The 27,068-nt window shown below is 28.7% G+C and overlaps 1 protein-coding gene and 1 long non-coding RNA gene across 3 annotated transcripts; both read left to right on the top strand.

Moving 5' to 3' along the window:
• Positions 1-457: 457 nt before the first annotated feature.
• On the top strand, positions 458-11,943 carry LOC100210562 (uncharacterized). 2 transcript variants are annotated; one of them, XM_065796506.1, is made up of 3 exons: positions 458-1,197; positions 8,440-8,531; positions 10,702-10,819. In XM_065796506.1, exons 1-3 carry the CDS (start codon positions 520-522, stop codon positions 10,802-10,804), a joined length of 873 nt encoding a protein of 290 aa, XP_065652578.1. In that variant the 5' UTR covers positions 458-519; the 3' UTR covers positions 10,805-10,819. The 2 variants fall into 2 exon arrangements, with proteins under 2 accessions (XP_065652578.1, XP_065652577.1); XM_065796505.1 differs by lacking the exon at positions 10,702-10,819 and adding an exon at positions 10,945-11,943 and having other exon boundaries at positions 460-1,197.
• LOC136079101 (uncharacterized) lies at positions 3,009-5,327 on the top strand. The gene is made up of 2 exons (XR_010637944.1): positions 3,009-4,634; positions 4,743-5,327. It is a non-coding gene; the product is annotated as an uncharacterized LOC136079101 (long non-coding RNA).
• Positions 11,944-27,068: the final 15,125 nt, after the last annotated feature.

The following is a 27,068-nucleotide window of genomic DNA, read 5'->3' as shown; positions in this document are numbered from 1 at the left end:
ACCATAAATATCCTCTATTTATAATAAAAGATAAATGACAAATTTAAGGACTAATTATATTTAGTCTTATATAAATATATAAAACTGTAAAAAGTACTTATATAAAACTGTAAAAAGTCATATTATTAAACCTATAGTTATTGTGATAGTTGTTATTATTGATAGCTATAACGATTACACAATAGAGTTTTTTTTAAATGGATTTGTATGTGATTGGCTCTTTTTAATATTATCTCAAAGTTCCTTACTTGATTTCTTTTGTCACTCTGATAATAATTATATTCAGGTGTTCATGGAAACATGTGTTGAATAAATGGTAAAAAAAAATTAACTGGTAGTTTGCCAAGTATATCAGCTGTATGTAGTTATATTTATTTAAATATTATGTCTTATATTTTTATAAATAGCTTCCATTTATGGTAGTCTTTTTATAAAAAGTTTTATAAATCATTTCATGTTGATTTTATTTTAGAATTTTTACAAATTTAAAAATAAATAATTTCACATCAACAAAAAAAGATGAATAAGGAAATTTCTGAAAATGTTTTAGAAAATGAAAATGAAGATTATAATATTTTAAATAAAGAGTTATCAAATGATTACTCTGATGAACTTTCTGATGAAGAAAGGGTTTTATTGTATGAGAAAGCTTTGAGCTTCAAGCAGCTTGGAAGTAACAACCATGCTTTATTATGCTTTCTTGGCTGTTTAAAAGGCCTGAAACCTAGTTCGAAAACAAAATTTACAATGTTACCCCAATGCTTAACACATATATCAGAAATTTATGCATCAGCAGGAGACTATCAGAGAGCTGTGGAATTCATGCAAGGAACCAAACTTTATTATGAAACTGCAATTATTGAGGCTGGCATTCAAGTTGATGAATATAAAAAAGAAACAGGTTCTGGTTACCAACCTTTAGATTTAGATCCATGCTTAGATGAGGCGCGCCGAGCAAATGAGTATGAACGATTATCTCACTCATGTCTTGAACAGCAAAAGTTTCAGCTGGCTCTTGAGTATTGTGGAAAAGCCACTCAATTAAGACAAAAGGCATATGGAAATGAGCATCAACTGACTATGAAAAGTTTGGATATGTTTACCTTAATTTATGCAGAAATGGGTAAATCTCAATATTCTGAAGCAATGAGTAAATATGGAGAAACATCAAAATTTGTAAAAGAGGATGAAGCCATGGTGAGTTTTTAAATTACTATGCTCTTAAGATTTTTTGTAATTTAATTTTTTGTTATATTTAATACATAAGTTAATAAGATTTTTTATCAGAAATTGTAGGTTTTTAAATAAAAGAATAAATTTTCAAAATGTGGTAGCTGTGTAGTTTTAGAGCACTTGCTTCAAAAGTGAGAAGTTCAGAATTCTGTCTTTACCATATTCCTATTAGTATCACTTTGAACTTATTTCTCTGCACAGCAAAGTTCGTCTTTGTCAGTGGCCTTGTTTGTCAAAGTTTGTGTTTAGGAGTGAAAAGGTTGACAGTCTTCTCTGTTTGGAATTTGTGGCCAGTGCACAAAAAAGCACCTGCTGGACAGTAATTATTTTATTTGTCTGACGTGCGCAATTTAAAAAAAATGTTTTTTAAATTGCGCACTTGATTAAGAAAAAAGATTTGTTGCAATTTAAAAACACCCTTGAAAATTATTGGCAAGTGCTAAAAAAAGCGCTGACCGAAGTATCAGCTGGCATGTGGGTGAGCAAAAAACTGCAAGAGCACAAAAGCGCTTGCCAAATGGAGAAGATCAGTTGAGATTGTAAAAATAATTTAAAAAATAAAAAAAAACATTGAGAAAAAAACAATGCCTCCATGACTGTAGTACTTTTTGTTGTTGCTTGATTTTATTACATTTTTTACATTTATTATTTTCTATCAACATCAACATCTATAGCTTGATCAGTTAAAGCGTCAGCCTGATAAACTGAAAGTTTGTAGTTCAATTCTCGTTATGAACATATTTAGAAAATGTCCTTATATATTGTAATCATATATTATAAGTAGACAACTAATTATGGTAGCTGACAGGCGTAAAACTGAAAACAAAACTGCTATCAAGAAAAGCAATTAGATCATTGAATTGCATTTCAATGTGAAAACATCCAGGGCTTGCAACCCTAAGTCTCAGATTTTGCTAATTTTTAAACCACTTAAAGATTTTAGTAAATTATTAACATCTTGAAAATTTTATCATCTAATTTCAATCGGTTTTAAAGATATAGCTATTTTAAGTTTGCCTCCAACCAACAAAAATCTGCCATTTTTAAAAATGGTTTTAGTCCTAGTTTCTGTTATATGTGTGTTGGAAAGCTGAAAATTTGCACCTTTACATACTTTGGGCCAACGAATCCAATGAAACAACTTAAAATACTTAAAACGAACATAACACCTGAAATTTAAATGTTTACCACAATTTTACTGGGGTGAGTCTAATTACAAAAATGCAAATGTAGCTTGATTTTTTTTTTTTTTTTAGAATTTATCTTGAATAGTTAAGTTATAGTTATTACAAAGAATTGGAGAGTGGTCTTTTCTAAAACAGAAATAAAAACATGGTCAAATCTACTTAAATTTAGTGCTGAAAACAGGTATTTTCATTAATTAAACGGAAAAAAAAAAGGTGTAATTTGACAGTTTTGTAACTGAAACTGATTTGGCTAGCTGTTTCTGTTTTCTTTGTAATTTTATAGAATCTGATCCTAAAAAATTATAGTTTCAAAGGTAATAGAAAAAATAAAAACATCTTCAAATATACTTAAATTTTTTACTTATAAAACATTAGTTTCACATTTATCAAACTAAGACAAATAAACTTAATGTAAAAAAAAATATAATTTAAATATAAATATATAATAATATAATATAAATATATATATATAATAATATAAATAAAATATATAATAATATAATAATATAAACTTAATAAAAAAAAGGCTCCAAAACCAATAGAGCACTTGGAAAGAAGTTCAAGAAACAAAAATAATATACTAAATTTAAAAATTAAAAACTCAAAAAAAATTAAAATTTATTAGTTATAGTGTTATAATCATTTACATCAATGTAATATGTTCACCATGATTTTGTTGTTGGGACTTTGATTACTGCAATTAAACTCGACAATGGTACCCAACAGATATCATCTCTATGTGGCCAAATAAAGTTTCGAGAAGGACCGCGAGGATGCATAAACTTAATTTGAATATCATTTGTTGTAATATATATCTCTGTAATCATGCCTATCCACCAAAAGGAATCGTATTTGCATGCAACAAAATCATTTAGGTTTGGTACAATTAAAACATCAGACTTTACTGCTTTTGACAGTATAAATATGTCAACACATTGATATTTGCTTGTTCTTTTAAAAGTAATTTCAAATTTTGAAATGGGTTTATAATGATGATAGCTTCTGGTACCTGGAACAGTTTTTCCTGTTTCAAATTGCTCCTTTAGTTGCTGTTACCTTGAATTAACTATTTCTTTGGTAATTTTATAAAATATTATTGTGTTTATATTGGTGATGCAAAACTCGAGCATATCATCAACTGTCAATATTTAGTTATTTAATGATCTTTGAAAACTTGCTCTTGGTGTTATTCTTTTAACCGTACCACCTATGCCATCACAAGTGGATTTTCCATGGCTGGTTGCAAAAAATACCCATTCAGCTGTAATCTCGAAATCTTCCTTATGGTGGCATAGATTTATAAAGTTTTTTATAGTTTTTATAATGAGCAGAATATCCATCAGAAAAATAATAAATTTTATTGATACTAACTAAATATTCTTTAATGTACTCTACAATTTTCTTTTGAAATTCATACACAAAGCATGTATCATGTCATCACTTAAAAAACAGAATGACTTATGCTGAATATTTGTTTTAGAAATTTCCTTAAAATATATAACAACAGGATGTAGTGTACATTGTTGTTTATTTCAATGATAACTTTGTATTTCATCCTGTATAACAAATTGATAGTTCTCTGCAAAATCTGCCTGTACACATAAATTATTTTTTAGCTCTTTCAAATAGAGAGTTTGGCATTTAGCAATATATGAATGTGAAGTTAGTTGATTAATGTGAGAAGCAACTAGTTCTTTATATTCAAATAAGTTAACTGTCTGAGTAATTAATTGTGATCTATCAGTACTTTACCATTGATTAAATTGAATTTCTTCTTGTAACATTCCATTGGATAGCATTTACAAGCAATATTGAGTTTTGATGGTAAATACGAACACATACACAGTGTGTACACTAATACACCATTTTGGACGCAAACTACAAAACTTTGAAAATCCCATTTTAAAATTAGAATGTTTACTTTTAAAATCAATATAAAGGTCATGAAGGTTGCTCAACAATAATCTTTTTTGTTGTGGAGGAACACTTTTAACCTTAACAAAATCTTTTTTAATAGGCATAATTCTAGAATGTTCATCTTGTTGAAAAAAATCTTGAACCAAAGCTGTAAGAAAGTCAGGTATTTTTTTGCCTATTTTCTTATCAGGTATAGCAAGAATTCCGTTTTCATTTTTTAGTTTCCTAGCACGTCGTATAAGATGTTGAGAAACTTCAAAATATTCTGAAGCATATTTTCTAGACCAAGATTCAGGTGTAAGTGTTAATATTTGAATTTTATTTTTTCAATGGGTAAACTTTAAGTTTTTCTTTCATTAAAATTGTCAAATGATCAAGATCATTTGCTTTTTTTTTTATTTGTAGGATGACTGGGAAATGTTGAGGCTACACTTAAGTTATCTATATTTACTCCATAAGCACTTGCTACTCCTTCCATTTTTAAGTAGGCTTTGACTAATTTTCTTTTTGGTGTTACAACTTGTTGATGCTTTGCGACACCATAAACTTTAATTGGTGAGACTCCAATTGATATTAAAGAGTTGTCTAACTGTTGTTTATTACAAGATTTACCTTTAACAAATGGTACATCATCATCAATTTCACACTCCATTTCAATATTCGAAACTTCATCACAATTTGACTAAAACTGAATACATGAGCGACAAAATTTCTCAAGAGACACCCTAACAGAAAAGGTGCTTGCAATTTGGATTGAAGATTTAACTCAAAAAAGAATTCATATAGTTGGGCATTTAATTAAACAGAAAGCTCTTCGATTTTACAAGCAGTTGAAGGAATCAGAGCCATCTACATCTTCAGATGGGAATAATGCACAATTTTTGGCCAGCACAGGATGGCTTACTGGTTTTTTAAAAAGATATTCTTTTCATAACCTGAAGATATAAAATATCTTATGCAACTTTTGATGTGTTTGAAGTCATTATTTAGGTTTTATGCGATTTTTTTAGTGAATAGAATGTATCCACAATTTTACATGTAAATGTATGTCTTTTTTTGTGCAATTTTTTTTTGTGTGAATTGTCCTGGAACATATATACCGCAAAAAAAGAGAATTGAGTGTGTATATATATATATATATATATATATATATACATATATATATATATATATATATATATATATATATATATATATATATATATATATATATATATATTACCTTTAACCTTCTTTTTGTGTCTTTTTAAAACATCACAACACTTATAATTCTTTAGTAGAAACATTGGTCCTAAAACCTGCTCATGATGATAACAAATAGTCTTATCTCTTCGTATGATGTAGTCTCAAGCAAGCCAGACCTCCAAATATAAGTATCTTGAAAATCCTTTTCTAGATTACAAAAATTTTTTAATCCTTGTTTTCGAACGAAACATATTTTGTGACATTCGTCATATAAAATGTTTCCAAATCCACAAGGTTCCATTTTATCAATATACTATTATTTATTATCCCTAAAAAAGATGTCTAAGAAATGTATAATTCATTCAATGTGTTCATGGGGTCAAGGTTGTTCAGGATTAGAAAATTTTATATCATTAATGAGAATTCTAATTTTACAACATTATAAACATTTCTAAATAATTAAACTACTAAAAAGCAGAAACAGCAAGTCTAAACAACAACATCTAAAATAACATTTCAATATAGCTGAAACTGTTCCAGTTAAAAAAACTGTCAAATTACACCTTTCTTGTTTAACTCAAATATCTCATTAGTTCAAATACCATAATCAAAATACCTGTTTTTAAGCATTAAATTTAAGTAGATTTAACCATGTTTTTATTTCTGTTTTAGAAAAGACTACTCTCCAATTCTCTGTAATAACTATAACTTAACTATTCAAGACAAATTCTAAAAAAAAATATAGAGCTACATCTGCATTTTTGTAATTAGACTCACCCCAGTAAAATTGTGGTAAACATTTAAATTTCAGGTGTTATGTTCGTTTTAAGTATTTTAAGTTGTTTCATTGGATTCGTTGGCCCAAAGTATGTAAAGGTGCAAATTTTCAGCTTTCCAACACACATATAACAGAAACTAGGACCAAAACCATTTTAAAAATGGCGGATTTTTGTTGGTTGGAGGCAAACTTAAAATAGCTATATCTTTGGAACCGATTGAAATTAGATGATAAAATTTTCAGGATGTTAATAATTTACTAAAATCTTTAAGTGGTTTAAAAATCAGCAAAATCTGAGACTTAAGGTTGCATTTTCAAAAAAAATTGGATGTTTTCACATGGAATCACCCTAAGTGACTTGGTGACATCAGTTGAATAAAAAATTCATTATCATATAGTTTACAATTATTCTTTCTTTCATCAAATATATTATTAATATGAACAATGAATAGTAAAAGTTTCTTGTGGAACTCCACTATAAACAGCCATGATCATAAAATATTGTCCATAAAACAACCATGAAAGTCCTATTGGGTCTGAATTCTCCTTTATGAGAATCTTTGAAAAAATAACTTTGAAAAAGGCAAAGCTCTATGAGTTGTTTTGTTTCACCTATGTTTTGGTTTTGTTAAGTTTTTATATGATAAATTGTTATTTAATAGTTCTAAATGTAAAAGAGTGGCTACTTTTAACAGAATCGTCGGTTACAGATTTACAACATCAAAAGATACCTGAACCTCATCTTTGTCAATATTCCAAGTTTCTGCTTTTTTATATATAGTTAAAGAGGTTTTTTATTATTGTGTTGCTGGTTTACAAGCTTTGATTACTCCATATATAAAATTTGGATAGGATCACTTAAATATATTTTTTTGTATTCCTTTTTAGAAAAAAATTGTTTTTTATTTAGTTTTGAAAGGTATCTTTTAATTTTGCATCGTAACTGGCAGTAGGGTCTTTACTTATAATTTTGGTTAGACCAATTTGTTCACAATTCATTTTCAAAGATTCGGAAAATTCAATTCTTACAAAACCTGTTCCATTTTTCAAGCAAGTATAAAGCAACATTTTTATTTTTTTTTTCCTCTAAAAGCTTTCTTTTCTTTTGTTATGATTATTTATGTTTAGATAATTACTTTTTAATTATTTTTTCTGTTTTTAGTTTTCTTAAAATGTTTTTCTTAAGTCTTGTGCACTTTATTCTTGAATAAACTTTATTCAGATGTGTGTTCAGTTTTTTCTTGTCTTTATTACAGATATAGTCAAACCAATATTCTTGTTAGTTTAATTAAGTTTGAGACAGTTATAGACAAACTATAAAGTATGGCATAATCTAGTTTATCAATCTAGTTTATGTTTTATAATGAATTATATGTAAAAAAGTTTTTTTAGAGTAAGATAGAATCAGGAAGACTTGCAACTTTCAAAGTTTGCCCATTATAGTTTTATGGTCTAATAAAGGTTCTCCCTGGTAAAGCAATTGATTTTTCTAAAAAAAGTTGAAAATTGCTGGTGCCTAATGCTGATATCTATAACTAAATGAAATTTTCGAAATAGAAAAATAATATTATTGAGAGAAACTGTATATCTTTTTTTTTTAATAATATACATATAGAATTGTTTAAAATTAACTTAAAAGTAATGGTATTAGTAAAATAAAACACTACATGTGATATGATATTAAAAATTATTTTAAAAATCTTCTAAAAATTTTTTATAAATATCTTATACAAATATTTAATATTCCTTTCAAAACCATTTTTGATAATATGATGTTGAATATCAATTGCATGAAACCCATTGTTCTGATATAAGCTTAGATGTTTATTGTTTTTAATAATAGTACAAACATGTTAATTGAGCATTTACAATAAAAGTAGAAAAACTTATTACTACTACATGTATGTACTACATCCTATTTAATTATTGAAAGTAAATCAAGCCTTTATTTACTAATACTACTACTACTAATAGTAATAATAATAATAATTTTTATTATTGTTATTAATAATAATAATAATTAATATTATTATTATTATTATTAATTAGGAAGTAACAAATGTTTATGTTACACATGTTTTTGAATTGAAAGTATACAGTTTTAAGAAATTTTTATGTTTACATGACATTTTTTTTTAGAAAAAAACATCACAAGACAATTTAAAAGAAGCCAAAAAAAATAAAAAAGAGGTCAAAATTGTTGAAGAAGAAGTGAAAAAAATAGAGGAGATGTAAATACTTCATTCATTACTTTTATTATTATTTCATTTGTTAAATTATCATTTAAAATATATAAAAATATATAAAGGTTTTAAGATATATCTTTTATAACTCCTTCATAACGGTTTTAAAATATAACTTTTATAACTCCTACATAAAAGTTTTAAAATATATCTTTTATTAAGGTAACCATATCTGAAAAATGTCTGGCACGTACAAGAAATAAAGTTGGTATATATAAATATATAAATACTGGTATATAAATCAGTCCCTTAGCCATTTTTAAAAACACTATTTTATAAAAGAAAATCACAGTATTATTTATAATAGTCAGGGAAAAAAAGACATTTTAAAGCGAAAATTTGTGTAAAATGTGTGCTTTTTTTTTTGGAATTGAAAAATGTTTTGAAATAAATTTTCTCTTTTCTAATAGGAACTGGAAAAACTTTTTAACTATCACATAAATTAAATTGATTTAGTTTTGTATATTATAGTTAAGTTTAATGGAATTTAATTCATTTAGTTTCATAATTATATTTAAGCAAATTCATTGTTTAAATAACTTTATTTAAAAGAATTTTATTTGCCTAATTTTTTAATGTATGCACGAAACAGGTATATATGGTAACCTTACTTTTATAACTCCTATATAAAGGTTTTAAGATATATCTTTTATAACTCCTACATAAAGGTTTTAAGATATATCTTTTATAACTCCTACATAAAGGTTTTAAAATATATTTTTTATAACTCCTACATAAAGGTTTTAAAATATATCTTTTATAACTCCTACATAAAGGTTTTAAGAGCCATTTTTTGTAAGAATCAGGCAAATTACTTGAGTTTTTTATATACCGCTCAGAATATTAAAAAAAAAAATTTAATTTTTTTTTCTATATTCTATTTTTTATATTCAAAAAATACACACAAAATTAAAGTTTTTTTTGAAACTTGCATTAGTTACATATTTGCAACCTAATGTTCAAAACCTTAATTTAATTTACTTGTTGAAGTATTTAATAGAAACAATGCCTACCTTGAAAATAAAGATTTTATTTGTTGACTAGTTAAGTATTGATCAGACAGGAGTTTCTTTTTATACTGCATGTAAACTTGCTCAGGGCTCATTTTTTTAACTGTTTCTTCTTCACAAATGAAATAACTATAAAACAGTTCTATAGACTTGAAAATCTAAATAAACTTTGAACTGGTAATGCCCAACATAGCGTTACAAAAAAATTCATGTAATGTGGTGAATTGTTTCATTGAAACATTGTTAGAGAATGAAGAAATTAGTATATTTAGTTGTGAAGTAATTTTTATCTTCAAGTTGTGAACTCTATCCAAAGATGTTAGTGATTTTGGAATTGTATAAAGAGCAGGTAGCATCTATAGCATCATCTATGTCTTAAGCAGTCAAAAAATTATCAGAATCAAAGTAGCTCCTTTCCAGCTATTTTCTTAAAAAATATATCCACATGTGAACTCATTCCTCTCTCGCTAAAATACTCTCTTTGACCCTTGTATCTTTGACCCTCCCTGTATCTTTGACCCTCCCTTTATCTTTGACCCTCCTTGTATCTTTGACCCTCCCTGTATCAAACAGAAGAATATTTTGAAAAAAATCTTTGGGCCAAAATGCTGTTTCTTTTTTTAATTGTTTAAACTTTTTCTATTGAGATTATCTCATCAGATGTTTTATATAATTAAATACATCCTTTACAACAATTTTCAAGTCATAAATAAAATCAGCATCTTCAAAATTTTGAAATTCTTTGATCATCTCGATAGCTTTGCACAAATCATAACAATCGTTCCACTTCCAATATCTCGTGGTGGGTTGAAGATTATTTTCAGATGGATCAGATAAAGCATGTTTTGAACCTGGCACTCTCATAAAGATTTTTTCACCTTGTGCTTTCATAAAAAAATTTTAACAAATTAATATCACATTTGTGATGCGAGGTTAGTCATACTAGTACCAAAACTTTGGTGACAAGGTTTCTCATTTTTCTGTTTATTGCCTCAAAGGTTAACATATAGATATAATAAAAAACAATTTTTCATGTGTCTGATTAAGTCTTTTGATTACCTTTAGAGTTTTTATCAATTGTTTAAAATTTTTTATTAAAATTTAACAAAACGTTACACACTCCAAATAAAAAATATTTTTTTATGTAGTTTCTTACTTGGCGTTATCTACCCACAAATTATAGTTACTCGAGGTGACGCCGTCCACCCACAAGGTATAGTTCCCCAAGGTAACGCCACCTACAAGTCTTAGCTAATTAAGTCAATTTTATCTCTAATTTGTATTGAAAATACTTATATGGTCATTATTTCAGTTAAATAAATAAAATATTAAATTATTTTATATTTATTTTTATATTTAATTATTTATATTTAATTATTTTATTATGTTAGGAAAGTATTAGAAAAAGAAAATCTTGTTGAAGAGCCACGTGAAGAAAATCGTACAAAAAAAGTGCAATTTTCTCCTATTGTTTCAACAAGAACTATTACATGTGACAACGCTCCATTATCTACTGGACAATGGCATATGCTAACATTTTTTTTTGTTTCTACAATTTTAGCAGTAATAACCACAATACTATGGTGTCATATTTCAGGCAGTTCAGTATGTCTTTCATTTCGGTATTTGTTTTCACAATAGAAAAAATCTGAAAATTTTATAATAACTTGTAAATAAAATTTCTCTGAGCGTTGAAAATTGAATAAAAAACGTTTGTATTTTGCATAACGTTGCATTACGTTTTACAAAATTATTTATTTTTAGTTTTTACTTTTTAAAGTCAAAAAAAAGTTTTTTATTAAGTAAAATTAATTTAAGTATTTAAAAAAATTTTTTAAAACTTTTGATTGGTTTAGAATATTAAAATTATGATCATAAACAACTGGAAGATTTAAATTAATGCACACAAATTCTTGTATAAAATTTTCTCTAACAAACTTGGTATATTAATTCTTAGTTGGTTTGTGTCTTTTTTTCGTTCCATAAAAAATTTCAATTTTAAAGTAGTTTTTTTTTTTTAACTAGATAATGGTTATTTATTTATTTATTTTTTAGGTGTTTTTAGTTTTAAATAAAAGTAAATGATAATATCATAGAAGATTATAATATCACAAAAAATTAAATAAATAAAGATTTTATTATCATTAGAATTGGGCTGTTTGTTACTTAAGAATATGTTAGTTTGTCCATTTTTATTCATTTATATTATTGAAAATTGAAATATTGATCAATTTTCAAATTTTAATTGTTATACATAAATGAATTCCAGATCATTTAATCTAATATATTTATTTCTAAAATTGAATATTATAAATCTCTTTAATTATTATAAAATATGTAAAAACGGTGTATTATTTATGGATTAAAAAAATATAACTTTTTAATTTAAAGTTTTGTTTTTCCCTGAGGTGTTTTTAAGCCTAGCCTTAAAAAATATCGTACAGTCCCATGACAATTTATTAGTGCCACCTACATTTTTTCTGTATTAATGATTTCTTGGGGTTATAAATTGCAGTAAACAATTAAAATGTATTCAAATACTTTTTATTTTTAATTGATTAACATTCATATACACAATAAAACCAAATAAATCTATAAAATAACGACAAAAATTAATAAACCTAATGATAGACACACATTGTATCAATATTTTGTGAGCCCGCCTTTGGCATCAATTGCCTCATGCCTCGATGCGTCCAATTGCTTGGACGCATCGAGGCATGCTTTCAATACATTTTAATGACATTTCTTTTAAATTTATATCGTGGTTTCAATAATATATAATTTTTTCAATCAAATTAACTTTGTTTGTGATATTTTCTTTTGAAATTTTTCTCTTCAGGAGTTCCCAAACATTTTCTATTGGATTGACGTCTGGTGAGTTACCTGGCCAATCCAATAATGGAACTTTTTCTTCTGAGAGAAACTTTTTTATAGATTTAGCAGTATGGCAAGGGGCACCATCTTGCATAAATATAAATTTCTCCATTTCACCAAACCAATCCCTTAATTGTGGTAACAATCGATGTTGCAAGACATCTCGATACTGGTCTTGCCTCATAATGCCCTCTACAACGTAGAGTCGACCCAAACCTTTTCCGCTTATCACGGACCAAATCATGACAGAAGTCGGATGTTTTATAGTTTTTATAACACAGTCTTCGTGATTTTTTTCCGATTTTTTACGGCGAACATACTGAGCTTTGTTTGTCATCACTTGGAATGTGCTCTCATCACTAAAGTAAACCTGAAATAAAATATTGTTTTATAATTTCTCATTCCATGTGTGTTTTCATATAAAAATATTAAAATAATTTAAACACAAGCCTGTTTCCAATCTTCTACTGTAAAGTTTTTATACTTCAGAGCCCATTTCAATCTATTTTCTTTCATTTTGATTGTTAACTTTGGCTTTTTTACTGGCCGTCTACTATTATAACCGAGATCATTGAGTCTTCTCTGCAATGTTCTGGTGGAGATTTAAATTCCAGAGGCTTGTTAATTTATTTTTCATGAAAAAATTAGTAGCAGTCCTATCCTCCTTTATTACTTTCGACAATGTTCTTTCACCACGAGGAGTCAAAATTTTTTTTTTACCACATTTACTTTTCCTTTTCGGTGAACAGTTATCACCCATATCCAATTTTTTGACAACTCTCTGTACTGAGGTATGTGAAATACCACATTTTTTAGCAATTTCACGCTGTGAAAGTGTTTTTTCATTTATCAATGCTTTTATAAATCCAATTTTTGTTGGTCAAAGATCTCCTTTTTTACCCATTACTAAAAAATACAAGATTTTTGAGGTTAGAGTTGGAACATTATCAAAAATGACCTTTCTGATAATATTAGAAATAATATTAGAAAATCTTTATTTACAAGTTTAAATTATATTAGTAAAACAAATAAAAACTAAATATTGCACTTACTTCTTCAGAATTCTAAAAAAAACGATAAAATAGACAGAGAAAAACAATCACATGCTTGTAAAGATGACAGTTGAGTAATAGTGTCGTGACAAGATGGCTTCCAGAAATGTCAGGGATGCCAATAGTAAAAAAAAATCTGAAGAAATTAACTTTATACATAATTGACTTCTTATAAATAATACATTTAAAATATATTACATTGCTTTTCAATTGTTAAATTCAACTTGAATAAGAAAATATGAAAAAAATATTGGTGGCACTAATAAATTGTCATGGGACTGTAAATGCTATACAAATAGCAAATTGCAAAAGCAACAATGGTAGCAAAATTATAAATGACCATAGTAACAAATACGGTAATCGTGGTAGCATAATAGCCGTTAAAACATGCTTAACCTTTTTTTTTTTTTCCATTTATTTAACCATAAAATATGAAAAATTTACAATAATATATTATAAACTCACATAAATAAGATTAGGTGTCACTCATATAGTTAAAAACTAGTCAATGAAGTAACATCTAAAAAAAAACTATAAATAAAACATAGAAAGAATTTAAAATAAAATTTAAAAAAATAAAAAAAATAAAATAAAGCACTAATAAATAAAAATAATATTAATAATTGCAATAACAATACAATAAAAAATCTAATAATAGTAATATGAATAAAAAAACATTACAAATAGTAACTATAATATTACTAAACTATATATACTAAATTATATATATACTAAATATTACTTTACTAAAAATTATAACTAATGATAAAAATGATGGTCAAATAAATTATCGTAAAATTTATAACTATGACAGAAATTATAAAAATAAACATAACATTTGCAACAATTATGACAAGGGGTCACCATAGAGGACGTCACTTTAAGTTTAACTAATGGCAAGAAGTAGGAGAATGTTGACTCTTGTGTGCAGAGACTTTAAGAGAAATATAGCGCCCTATGCTCAAAGAAAATCTCCGCGAAAAAGAGCCAATAAACTTCTACTTCGGGTTATTAATTGAATTCTGAATTACGTCTTTTATGGACGACCCCTAATAACCATAAAACTATTACTGCAATGGAATCACTATCATTATAAATAATATTAATAACGCTTCTAAAACAAAAATAAATTAATGATAATAGTAATATTAGTAGTAAAGTTAAAAAAAAGGACAGTATAAAATAAAACTATTTGTAGTTTTATAAATACAGTAATATAAAAAAAACAATAATAATAATAAAAGATAAAATTAATATTCATTAAATATATACTCAAATAAATAATTCTTAATTTGGTTTCGATTGAGAAGAAGGATGTAGGCAGGGCCGCCGAGAGCCGTCAAGCCGCCTGGGACAGCAATCCTGTTTGGCGCCCTTATTCATCAAAATTTCCCTACATTAAAGATGGAAGAATTTTTTTTTTTAAAGGTACCTTATTTTCATTTGGCACCCCTTGGATATCTGCCGCCCAGGACAAACTGCCCCTTTCGCCCTCCCTCCTCCCTCTCGGCGGCCCTGGATGTAAGTAATAAAAGGGTATTTAGTTAAAATATTTTTTTTTATAAATAGTATTACTTGGTTCCAGTGAGAAATATATTAATGTTTTATAGAGAGCTTGCCATATTTGATAGTGTTAAAAAAGGAAGTGTGCAAGTCAAAATTTTCATTATTTCGAGTGTAATATTTGTGTGTCACTTGTTTTAATAAAAAAATTATCAAACGAATTTGGTAGTTTATTTTGAAGAAAATCAAACACAAAGAGACAATTGTAAAACTTTACAAGATCTTGAAATTTTAGAATTAATTCAAAAAACCTATTTTAGGTATTCGATTGTAAAGGAGAAAATGCATAATTTTTATGGAAGTGCATTCTATACTGTTTACGGGCAATTCGACGCTCAAGTGAGTTATTTAGATAAAATGAATAAATAAATTCAAACAAAAACCAGAAATCATTGGGTTGCCGTATGTTTAAAAATTTTAAATTTTGATTAATAATGTTGTTTGTGTTATTTTTTGCTTTAAATTTCAAATTAAAGTCATGCGTCATACTTTCTATATAAATGCTAGCTAAATTATATTTTGATAAAAGCGTAGAATTGCCCCGTAAGTAACGATAACTAATTTGATTTAAGATATATGAATAAATAGCTAAAACAATCTTTTGAATAATTTTACGCAAAATAATAACTACTTAATTTAAGAAGCCAGTTAATGTAGGCTAAATACTTGGCTTGAAATATTTAACTAAAAACAACAAGTTTAATGCAATGTTTTTTTGCGTCCCGTTTGTAACTATAATTCCTAAACTTATAATAATTTAACGAAGTTTCAATATACAGGAAAACAAATAAATGATTTTAGGATGATTCATAAATATATAAACATCTAATCTGTTAGAATAAAAATTTATATCTAAAAATGTGACGTTGCAAAAATCAAAATGTCCCGTAAGTAACGGTGGAATACATAGAAGATTTGTCTCGTCAGCGAAATGATGAACAAATACTTTTATGCAAAAACAAAGGTTTCTAATTAAACTTTTAAGTTAATTACATTTAGATTATTTTGAACTTGCAGAAAATCAGATCATTAGGTAAAAATTAACATAAATGGAGCTATTTCACACAATAGTTTTTTGGCTAAGACATTATGCTACATAAACTTCAAGTTCTATTTTCCCAAAATCTGGCAGCTTCTTATTCTGAGTAATAAAATACTCTAGGAGATCAATAGAAATTAAAATGTTTTAGATAAACATACTTTAGTACAATTATATCACTCGTTTATTCATTGTCACGTAAACTATGCAAACATTGCTTGGGGTAGTACAAAGAAAAATAAACTTTAACCTCTTTATTGTCAGCAGAACCATGTAGCACGTATATATATTTTAAAGACCGTTATACTCATCCCAAGCCTCTATTATTTGAAATGAAAGTTTTTAATATATATGAGCTTAACATTTTTAACATTCTTTGTTTTATGTTTACATGTAAAACCAATTCATTTCCTATTTCTTTCCATAATTTGTATTCATCAAAAGATAAAAATAAATACATTTTACGCAATAATAATTTTATTAGGCTGCCCATTTTTCAAATAAATCTTTTTAAATTTTGTATTGATTATCGCGGACCATTCTTATGGAATAAAATAGTTTTAAAAAATTTTACTGAGGATTTTATTCATCAAAGTAACTACTTTTCTTTTAAACGAAACTACTTTTCTTTTAAACGAAAGAACTCATTTTTACAATCAAAGATTTAGCAATATACTTTTGATATTTTTTTAGTGATCTTCCTTTTTACCCTCTATTTAACCATTAGTTTATAAAAATTATATATGTATCATTAAAAAAAATTGTTCAAAAACAATGGTTTACAAAAAAGTTTAAAGTCAGATGTAAAAGACACAAAAATAACTCCAAAATAACTCCACTAACAGAATTTTCCTAAAATCTGTAAAAATATAATAGAAAGGAAATCGAAAAAAATTGAACTTTGATTTTATCTTGTCAAAATTAAATGTAATAAATTTTTAGCAGTGTTATTTTAAACCTTATTTTATAAACATTGCTTTACTTTTAATTTTTACTTTTAACATGAACGAGACTATTCGCAGATGTGTCATTATATTGAATATGGGACTGCTGCTGAGGTTAAATTTAAGTTATAATAAAACCATTCGAGGTGTTTAGTTCCGTTAACCGTGGTGCTGGCGTTAGCAAATTCTGACAGAGGCTACTACATAGATCTCTGTCATACATCAATCGTAATAGTTCTTTGTTCAATTCAAAGAGAGTTTTGGAAATGTTGTAAAAATGGATACAACTAAAGCTGAAACCCTTCTGAAAGCAGTTTTTGTTGATAAAGACTAGCCACTAGGTCTTGAGTTGTATATTTCACCAGACTACAGGATAGTTTTTGATGCCCTAGGTCATCGTTTGAAAAAGTGACTACAGATGAGACTCCCTCAGACTTTTTGAATACGATTTCAAAGCTTTAAAATCTTTCAAAGTTGCTAACTAGTCATCCGAGCTCATATATATATATATTAGGGAAAAGAAAACCGGTTTCCGGTTTCCGGAAACGTTTGGAAATCGAAAACCGAAAATGTTATTTTCAAAACCGGTTTTTGGATATATATCTTTTATACAAAATTTACTTGGTTCTTTGGCAATTCTAAAACACTAATCTTGATTTGTAGTTGCTCAAGAAAGTAAATGAAAACATTTAATTTGCTTCCACCTGAACTTTAACAGTAAGTTTCACAAAAACAAAAATGTCAAAAACAAATTTTCACAAAAACGAAAATGTCGTTTTCTGAAGTCCACAAGGATAACACACCATTTAACACTTTTTGCACTCAAAAGAACTTGAATTGGCCAAGTGCAAGCTCTGCGACCAAGAAATTAAATACAAAGGAAATACAAGCTCCATGAGGACAAAGGACAAAAACCACCTGAGGACAAAGCACAACATCACGTTTCCTACTGTTGTTACTCCTGAGAGGAAACTCGAAGTCATTAAACCCATTGATTCATTTTTTAAGACAAAGAATCCTGTTGATGCTGTTTTTGAGCTTATTTTGTGTGATGGACTGCCCTTTCGTGTTTTCTCAACGTTTGAGAAACGTTTGAGAAACGTTTGAGCTCTAGAGACTATTTTAGTAACTATTTAATAAACATTCTGCAAAATTCAAAAGTACATTCTGCAAAAGCATGTCCAGTCTGAGTTCGGAAAGGAGCTGCAGCTAATCTTAGACTCTAAGACATGTTGGAACAGCTTACTGGATATGATTTCAAGATTTGTTACACTTAAGAAATGTATTCAAATGTCACTGATTGAGTTATCAAACGATATTATGATTTCTGAGTCTGAATTTACCACCTTACAAAATCTTGTAAATGCTTTAGAACCAATCAAGGTTGGTGCTGAAGCACTTTGCAGAAGATATTTGAACTTGCTCTCATCTGATGGCATTCTGAAGTTCATTTTCAAGCAGCTAAAAAGCCAGGAAAACACCTTTAGTTAAGAGCTAGTTGACTCATTTATTAAAAGAGTCACTGAGAGGAGGAATGATATATTAGTAAACTTAGTTAAATACCTGAATAACCATGATCTCATTAATGGAGCAACTCATGACATTTTCGAAAATTCCATGCCAAAGAGAAATGCAAATGCTACTACTGCATCAAGTTTGTTTAACCGTTTATTTTAGCAAAAGAGAAGTGAGTCTTTAGATGAGGAAAATTTATCAGATAATAAAACTAGTCAGAAACAAGAACAACAATTTACTTCCTCGCAAGAATAGCTCGAGAGAGACAGTCAAAGGGATTTCACCAAAGAAACAAAAAATAGAATCAACTTCCAAACTAATGCTCAAAGAAATGGCAGTATTTGAGCTAACAAAAAAACGAACAAGCATTTTAGATTTGTTGCACATGGCTTTGAAGTCAATTTAAGTAACAAGTGTGGAGGCTGAATGGTCATTTTCTTCAAGTGATCTATTTGTCACTAAACTAAGGTCAATGTTAAATGATGAAACATTTAATGTTTTATATTTTTTACGTGCTTATTGTCTTCAAGTGGTTCCCCTAGAATAAAAACATGAAAAAAAAAAAAATCAAAACTGCCTATATACAGTATTGGACAAAACATTTGCAACCAACGTCAAACAATGCTAAAAAGTGTTCCTAATTTTACATGTCTTAAAAACGAAACGAACTATACTACCACAGCAAACAGTTCAGGAGTCTGGAGTCATAGCATGCCATGACACGAGCAATCAGCTGACAGGTGACAGCACACAGGCAGAATTTCGTTGACAAGTGCCATTTTGCAGCGGACAAAACAAGTGCAACTTTTTTGGTTTGTTTCATTTTCTTAAGTCTGGTCCGTGTCAACATCACGGAAGTTTTTTAATAATTAAAGGAAGTATCCAGAAGTTTCCAGAAGCATGCAGAAGCTTTCAGAAGTTTCCAGAAGAAGCATCTGGATGCATCCAGAATATCCAGAAACATTCAGAAGCATCCAGACGCATCCAGAAGCTTCCGGAAGCATCGAAAATAAGCATCTAGAATCTTCCAGAACAGGTTCACACAGGTTCATTTTACTATATAAGAGACATTTAAATCGACATGTAATTCAGTCGGTATATGGAAGTCAATCAGTCAGTATTATCAAGACAGTTTATCGAAGTGAGTTTTATCAAAGTGTTTTATCGAAGAACATCAATACAAGAAGTGAAATACAACAAGTGTTTCATTACATCAATACAGTCCACATCCAACCAAGACGTTGTGTCCCACAGAGCATTATTATATCATCACAAGGTAAATGTAAAACGGTAAGCCTTGAGAAGCGTATTTATTTTTATTATTTTTATGACTTCAAGTGCAAAAATGACTCCCGACAGTCTTGGATTGGAACTAAGAAAGAAAATTATTGACAATTACGTAAGTGGAATGTCACAAAAAAGTATTTGTGATAAATATCGCGTGAAAAAATGGACCGTATCAAGACTATGTTCCAAATATCATTCTTTGGGAAAGTTGGCAACAGATAACAAAGGTGGATGACCGCGTTCCGCCACTTCTAGAGAGAATTCTATGATCGTCAGATCCGTCAAGAAGGATCCCTGGATATCATCAGTCGAAATACAAAAGCAATTAGGGCTGTCTGTATCGGATTGAACAAACAGACGACGTGCTGTTGAAGCCGGATTGTTTTCTCGACGCCCTGCAAACCGTTGATTTCACTAAAAAAAGATGAATCGAAGTTCAACATCATTGGGAGCGATGGCATTTGCCGTATACGTCGACCGGCCGGAAAACGCCTCGATTTATGTTACTGCCATAAGACCGTGAAGCATGGTGGAGGCAATGTAATGGTCTCGGGGTGTTTTTCTGCTAACGGTCTAGGTTCAATACATCAAAACGATGGAATAATAGACCGTTTCATGTATAAAAATATCCTGAAAATGTTATGTTACCTCATGCTGAATGGAATATGCCAATAAAATGGGTTTTTCAGCAAGACAACCATCCGAAACACATTGCAAAAGTAGTCAAGCAGTGGTTTCAAGACAACCACCTATCGGTGATGGATTGCCCGCCTCAATCTCCGGATCTCAACCTTATCGAGAACCTGTGGGAGATCGTCAACCACAGAATTAATTGTGAAGGTGTTCGTAATAAGGATCAACTGTTTGAACAAATCCAAAAGGCCTGGGAAGCGATTCCACAAAGTTTCATTGATCACCTGATCGAATCTATGCCTCGAAGATGCAAGGCTGTGATCGACAACAAAGGATTCGCCACGAAATATTGATAGCGAAATACAGCTTGGTCAACATTTTGTCGAGTTGCACTTGTTTTGTTCAGAAGGAAATCAACTTTTTTTATCACTTGTGATTAATTGATTAATTTTCGTGTACAATTAATGAACTTTGAGATGAATAAAACTTGAAGAACTTTGTCTCTAAACAGTTACATAGTTATTTCTCTAAATTGAAAAAATGCAGTACTTTTATATAAAAAACTAAATTAGCATTATTTGGTTGCACTCGTTTTGTCCGATACTGTATATACTTTTTAAACGGCATTCTATATTCTTTCCAATGATATATTATTTGAGGGGTCTTTTGAAGTATAAAGAAGAAAAATTTGGATTTTAGACTAAAAGTTTGTTTTGTTTTTCTTTGTATTGAAGTTTTTAAATAGTATTTTCTGCGAAATATGATTTTCATGCAGTTTTAAGTTTTTCAAATCTCATATTTTCATAAATATTAAACTTTATGACTTGAAATTTTTGGAAACATTCTTCAAATATATACCTAAAAATTAACCATTTAAAAGACTTATATGTTTGCTGCTCAATTGTATTCAACGTACGTATATGACATTGTTGCTATATATATTAATGTTTTTGCTGCTGTTGTTCCCCTGAAATATATATAATAAAAAAATACACCAGAAGACCGGCTTTCAATGTTTTTAAAACATTGACAACCGCGGTTTATTCGAAAAACCGGTTTTAGAAAAAACTTAAATATTTCCTTTCCCGAATATATATATATATATATATATATATATATATATATATATATATATATATATATATATATATATATATATATAATTTACCGATAAATTTTTAATCAAATTTTACCGGAAAATTTGTATCACTAATATATATATACATATATATATATATATATATATATATATATTTATATATATATATATATATATATATATATATATATATATATATATATATATATATATATATTTATAAATTAGTAAAAAACACTTATCTAACTTTTCTCTTCAACTTTAAGTTTCACCATTGCTGAATCATCAGGAAGATTCTCTCCCTGATGATCCAGCAATGGTGAAACGGAAAGTTGAAGATAAAACTTGATAAGTGTTTTTTACTAACTTATTACTGCCGCGTTCTTTAAGAACATTGAGCACTCTTAGTAGAATACACTAACTCAATTTACATTGTTACAATTTATGTATATAAATATATATATATATAAATATATATATATATATATACATATATATATATATATATATATATATATATATATATATATATATGTATACACGTATATATACATTAATTTAAAGCAGACAATGAGTTATGGTTACAGCGTTTGCTTTAGAATCAAAAGATCTGTGGTTCAATACCTACTCTTGCCTTTTTTTGATCAAAGACTCCAATAACCTTTTTAAAAAAAGCATAATTTGATACCAAAATTAGGAGAAAATAGTTAAGTTTGTCGCATGACTGGAATAGCCTAAGTGTTAATAAATCTATCGCAATCAGTGAAAGATAAGTACTGTATATTTCTTAAATCGAAAAGCACAGATTTTTATTGTACAGGAGCTCATAAAGAAAATATCGTTGAAAAAATAACTGGGTTTGGCATCAGAGTCTGTTTGCGCGAATGCTTGAAAATTGAAATTTAGTCAAATTTTAGTCAAAAACCGAAAATAGCGTAGCTTTGAAAAATCGCCGCAAATACTTAAAGCAAGAAAAAAATCAAAAATAAAAAAACTTTTTCATATAAATATGAAAAAGTACGCCACTCCGCATAAAAATTGAGATTGGCTAATATGCACACTTGTTTACAAAAAGTGCTGCGACTCTTTCTCGCCATTAACTTTAGTGTAATGGCTGCCTTGAGTTAACGGCAGCAGCAGCAGAAGCAGAATCTTAAATTAGATACTAAAGTACCTTATGATTATTGGCGGGGCTCCAATTTCCCTTGTATCTGCTTTCCATTGTGGCAATACTCTGATGAAAGCGCTCGCCATTTTCATCATATACATCTCCATTGACAAAGTAGAAGGAAAGATGGGAATGAAGAAAGTGGAGCTTCAGCGACATGTTACAACCCAGTTGTTGATAGGATGCAATTAATCTGTCTACCAAATCAGCGTAATTTGGGGCAATACGATTTCCAAGATATCCCTGGCACATCCGTCTGAATGCATCCCATGCTGCAAGTTCATGTTGATCCATCGTTCCCGAAAACGTTTCATCCAGCATAAGTTCTCGTATTTGGGGCCCCACGAAAATGCCCTCTTTAATTTTGGCGTCACTGATTTTAGGAAATTTGGTCTGCAAATACTGAAATGCTGGTTTGTCGTGATCTAACGCCTTTACAAACTGTTTCATGATTCCAAGCTTGTGAAGATTGGGCAAGATGATCTTCTCTTTATCCACAAGAGGTTCATGAATGACGTTATGGGAACCAACATCAAATGTTTCTCGTTGTGGCCAACATGTTCTCATATAATGTTTTGATTTCATCCTGCTATCCCATTTGCAGAGGAAACACATGTACTTAGTAAAACCAGCCTGCAATCCATTTAGTATAGCAACAACTTTCAAATCTGCACATATGGACCATCATAAGTAATATATTCACATAGCTTTCCCTCAGGGTTACCGGATGTGCTATGGGAATGGAAGGCAGCACATTTCCAGTATGCATTAATACTGCCTTAATACTATAAAGTGATGCGTCAATAAACAAATTCCACATAGATGAATCGTATTGTATTCATAGATCATCAAACAATCCACTGATGTCATTACAGAAGCAAAGTTCTTCATCCATAGAGAAGTATTGCTGCAGTTCTTGTGATCGCTTTCTAAATGACGACACTCTTGCATCACCAGCCAACAGATGCCACTCCTGGAGACGTGAAGCCAGCAATTCACTCTGTTGCTTTGTTAAATACAAATCTCGAACGAGATCTTTTAGGTCAGATCCTGTTATAAAGTGAGGTTTACGCTCTGTATCTTCTGGCAACTCGTAACTATCATCGTCATCAGAATCCTCGTCTGAATCAGAACTGTCCGTGTTTGGGATTTCCGATGAAGGTTCAGGAACAGGGAGTTCAGCCGAATGAGGAACAGGACGAATAGCTGAAGGTAGATTTGGGTACACTATAGCTTTCTTACCCTTAGAATTGCGACCTGATATGTTAACAGAACAGAAATAGCAATCTGAGCAATGATTTTGGGGTTCACGCCACACCATTGGCACCCCAAATGTTGGTCCTCCACCAGTCCTGTTCGCCCACGACGATAGTGAACTAGCGCACCTCACACAGCATGCATGTTTTTATCCTGGTTGCCGACTTTGCAACCAAAGTATAGTTCATACAGTTTTTTCTCATGTGGTGTCAATCTTCGTCTGCATCTCTTTAAAGTCAGTTCGCCACAAATGTAGCAAAAGTTGTCGGCTTGATTTTTACAAGTTCTGGGCATTTCTTGTTTCAATATACACTGTATTATATCTATATATTACTTGGCTAACTGTAGTTTATCTAAAATAAAACAGACTTACATTTAGTCTAATACAAGGTTAAACAAATGCAAATAGGTATATGATAAAGAAATGCTAATAAATAAATCATAAACAACAGCTAATAAATATATTAAAAATCACATTGACAACTTTCATAGTGAAAACCGAAAATTTAAAAATGTGAATTTAACCAAAATTGATGGGTCACACAACAAAACGGACATCATTTTCGTAATCTCCAAATCAAAATACATAAGGTAGTGTCAATGGCATTTCCGTTTTTTTTTCGTTGTTGTACAGTGTTATTTTAAAAATCACAGAAAATCATTGGTATTTTGTATTATAAAACGTTTTAAGAAAACTGGAGATGAAATCCACAAAAAAAGAACATGAAGAAAAAGAGTGGTTCGTACTAAAAAATTCGTAAAGTTTAATCGCGAAAGAATTTGACATACATTTAGTCTAATACAAGGTTAAACAAATGCAAATAGGTATATGATAAAGAAATGCTAATAAATAAATCATAAACAACAGCTAATAAATATATTAAAAATCACATTGACAACTTTCATAGTGAAAATCGAAAATTTAAAAATGTGAATTTAACCAAAATTGATGGGTCACACAACAAAACGGACATCATTTTCGTAATCTCCAAATCAAAATACATAAGGTAGTGTCAATGGCATTTCCGTTTTTTTTTCGTTGTTGTACAGTGTTATTTTAAAAATCACAGAAAATCATTGGTATTTTGTATTATAAAACGTTTTAAGAAAACTGGAGATGAAATCCACAAAAAAAGAACATGAAGAAAAAGAGTGGTTCGTACTAAAAAATTCGTAAAGTTTAATCGCGAAAGAATTTGACATACTCCTGCTCGATAAGGAAGATCAACTGCAAAAGAATTTGGAACTGATCCCAAAACAATCAAAAATTTGATTTAAGTCACCACCACCAATAATTTTGATTTTTTTGTTTTAAAAAATTCCTTTATTAAATGTCGATTTTTTTTTCTTTTATAGAACATGTTTTTGAATATATTTTTTTTAATAATATGAATAAATAAGCATGTAAAAATGTTTTTTTTTGACAATTCAGGTTTAAGTCCTTACCAACGCCATAGCAAGAACATTTCAACTTGTTCAACCTTCTAAACAACACTACCTTATACTACAGCTTCTTTTTTATTTATATATGTTTAGTGGACTTTTTTAATTAGCTTCTTTTTGTAATATAACAAGCTTTTAGTGTTATTTCAAAACGTTATTTTTAACAAATAAATTTTAAAACATGATATTTTCAGATTGGTGCTATATGCTAACTTAAAGTTTTTAGGGTAAAATTTAAAGAATGCGATCTTTTTTATTGTTATTTATAGGTTTTTTTTATTGTTTGACCCAGGTAATGAACCAGAATTACAAATAAACTTGGTCTCAAAGTATGTTTAATATCTTTTTTTGTTGTTGCCTTTTTTGTTAAAAAATTTCATTAACTTATTACAATTAATTTTAAAATATTCTATGCATATTCCATGAATGATTCTGGTTCACAAGCTCTTCTTAGCTTTTAAAAATGTGAAAATTTCAGAACTTTGATTGATTCATAGAAAAAGAGAAATCTTGTTTTTAGATACATCCACCTTTGCGTAATTTTATGGAATAAGTAAGGAAAAAGGTTAGGAAATCAAGACTTCGTGTTTAGAAAAATATAAGCATACTGGTTGCAACTTGTGTCCTGTTTTATGTAATTTTTTGTAACTTAGGTATGGTAGCTTATAAAAAAGAATTATTTGCTGCTCTGACAAACAGAAATAAGCTTTTATGAACAAGAGTTTATGGAGTTTGCAAGAGATCCCACGTAATGTAAGAGCTATTCCTTGATACCAAAATGCAAGGAAGGAATTCTCCAAGCAAGAAAAACTTCCATTAAACTTTATTGATAAAAGAGAGTTAAAATCAACCAGCAGCTTAATAGAGCTGCTGATATATGACATTTTAAAGCAGGGGTGTGGAGTCGTAAAAAAATAGTGCCAACTCCGACTCCAATCGTTGAAATTTTCAGAGTACGACTCCAAAGCAAAATTTTTGAAAATTCTTTTAATTCTTCGAAAAGTATTTATAATTAAAAAAACTTTTTTTTGGTCAAATATATATGAAAAATTCTTTGAAAGTTAAATACTTTGTACATGCGCGTGCAATACCGAGAAGTTTTACTATTGAAGTCGGAGTTGCGATTTTTTTTAGCGACTCCGACTCCGTTAAAAATGCCGCGACTACGACTCCACGACTCCGCAGCCCTGTTTTCTTATGTGAAAGTCTCATGCGGATAAAATATTTGGTTTTTATAATTCAAAATAGTCTTCTAATTTTTCTTACACAAAAGCTATGGGACATTTGTAAGTCCCGAGCTTGTATAAATCGCTAAAAAAGGATTTTGAAAAAGATTTCATGCAGAACGAAACTCCTTAATTAAATTTGAAAAGCTAGTTTAGGAAGGTTGAACAGTTGGTTTGAAATATTCAAAAAAAAACAACTGGTTTAACACAATGTTTTTTTATAATTATAATGCCTGAACTATCAATCAAAAAGAATTAACAATATACAGTGAAACAATTAATCGATTTCTAGATGACTTATACTTATATAAACCAATATTTTATCCATATCCAATATTTTAAAATATATCTAAAAATGCAACATTTAAATATCAAAATGCCCTTAAAATGCAACATTAAAAATATCGAAATG

This window comes from Hydra vulgaris, chromosome 04 (genome assembly GCF_038396675.1).
Source record: "Hydra vulgaris chromosome 04, alternate assembly HydraT2T_AEP".
Lineage (NCBI taxonomy): Eukaryota > Metazoa > Cnidaria > Hydrozoa > Anthoathecata > Hydridae > Hydra > Hydra vulgaris.
This window is presented reverse-complemented; position numbering and strand designations above follow the sequence as displayed.

Coding starts and splice junctions, on each gene's coding strand:
- LOC100210562 (XM_065796505.1), top strand. CDS start 520: ATGAATAAGGAAATTTCTGAAAATGTTTTAGAAAATGAAAATGAAGAT. Junction 1,198..8,439: donor TAAAAGAGGATGAAGCCATG/GTGAGTTTTTAA, acceptor ATTTTTTTTTAG/AAAAAAACATCACAAGACAA. Junction 8,532..10,944: donor GTGAAAAAAATAGAGGAGAT/GTAAATACTTCA, acceptor TTATTATGTTAG/GAAAGTATTAGAAAAAGAAA.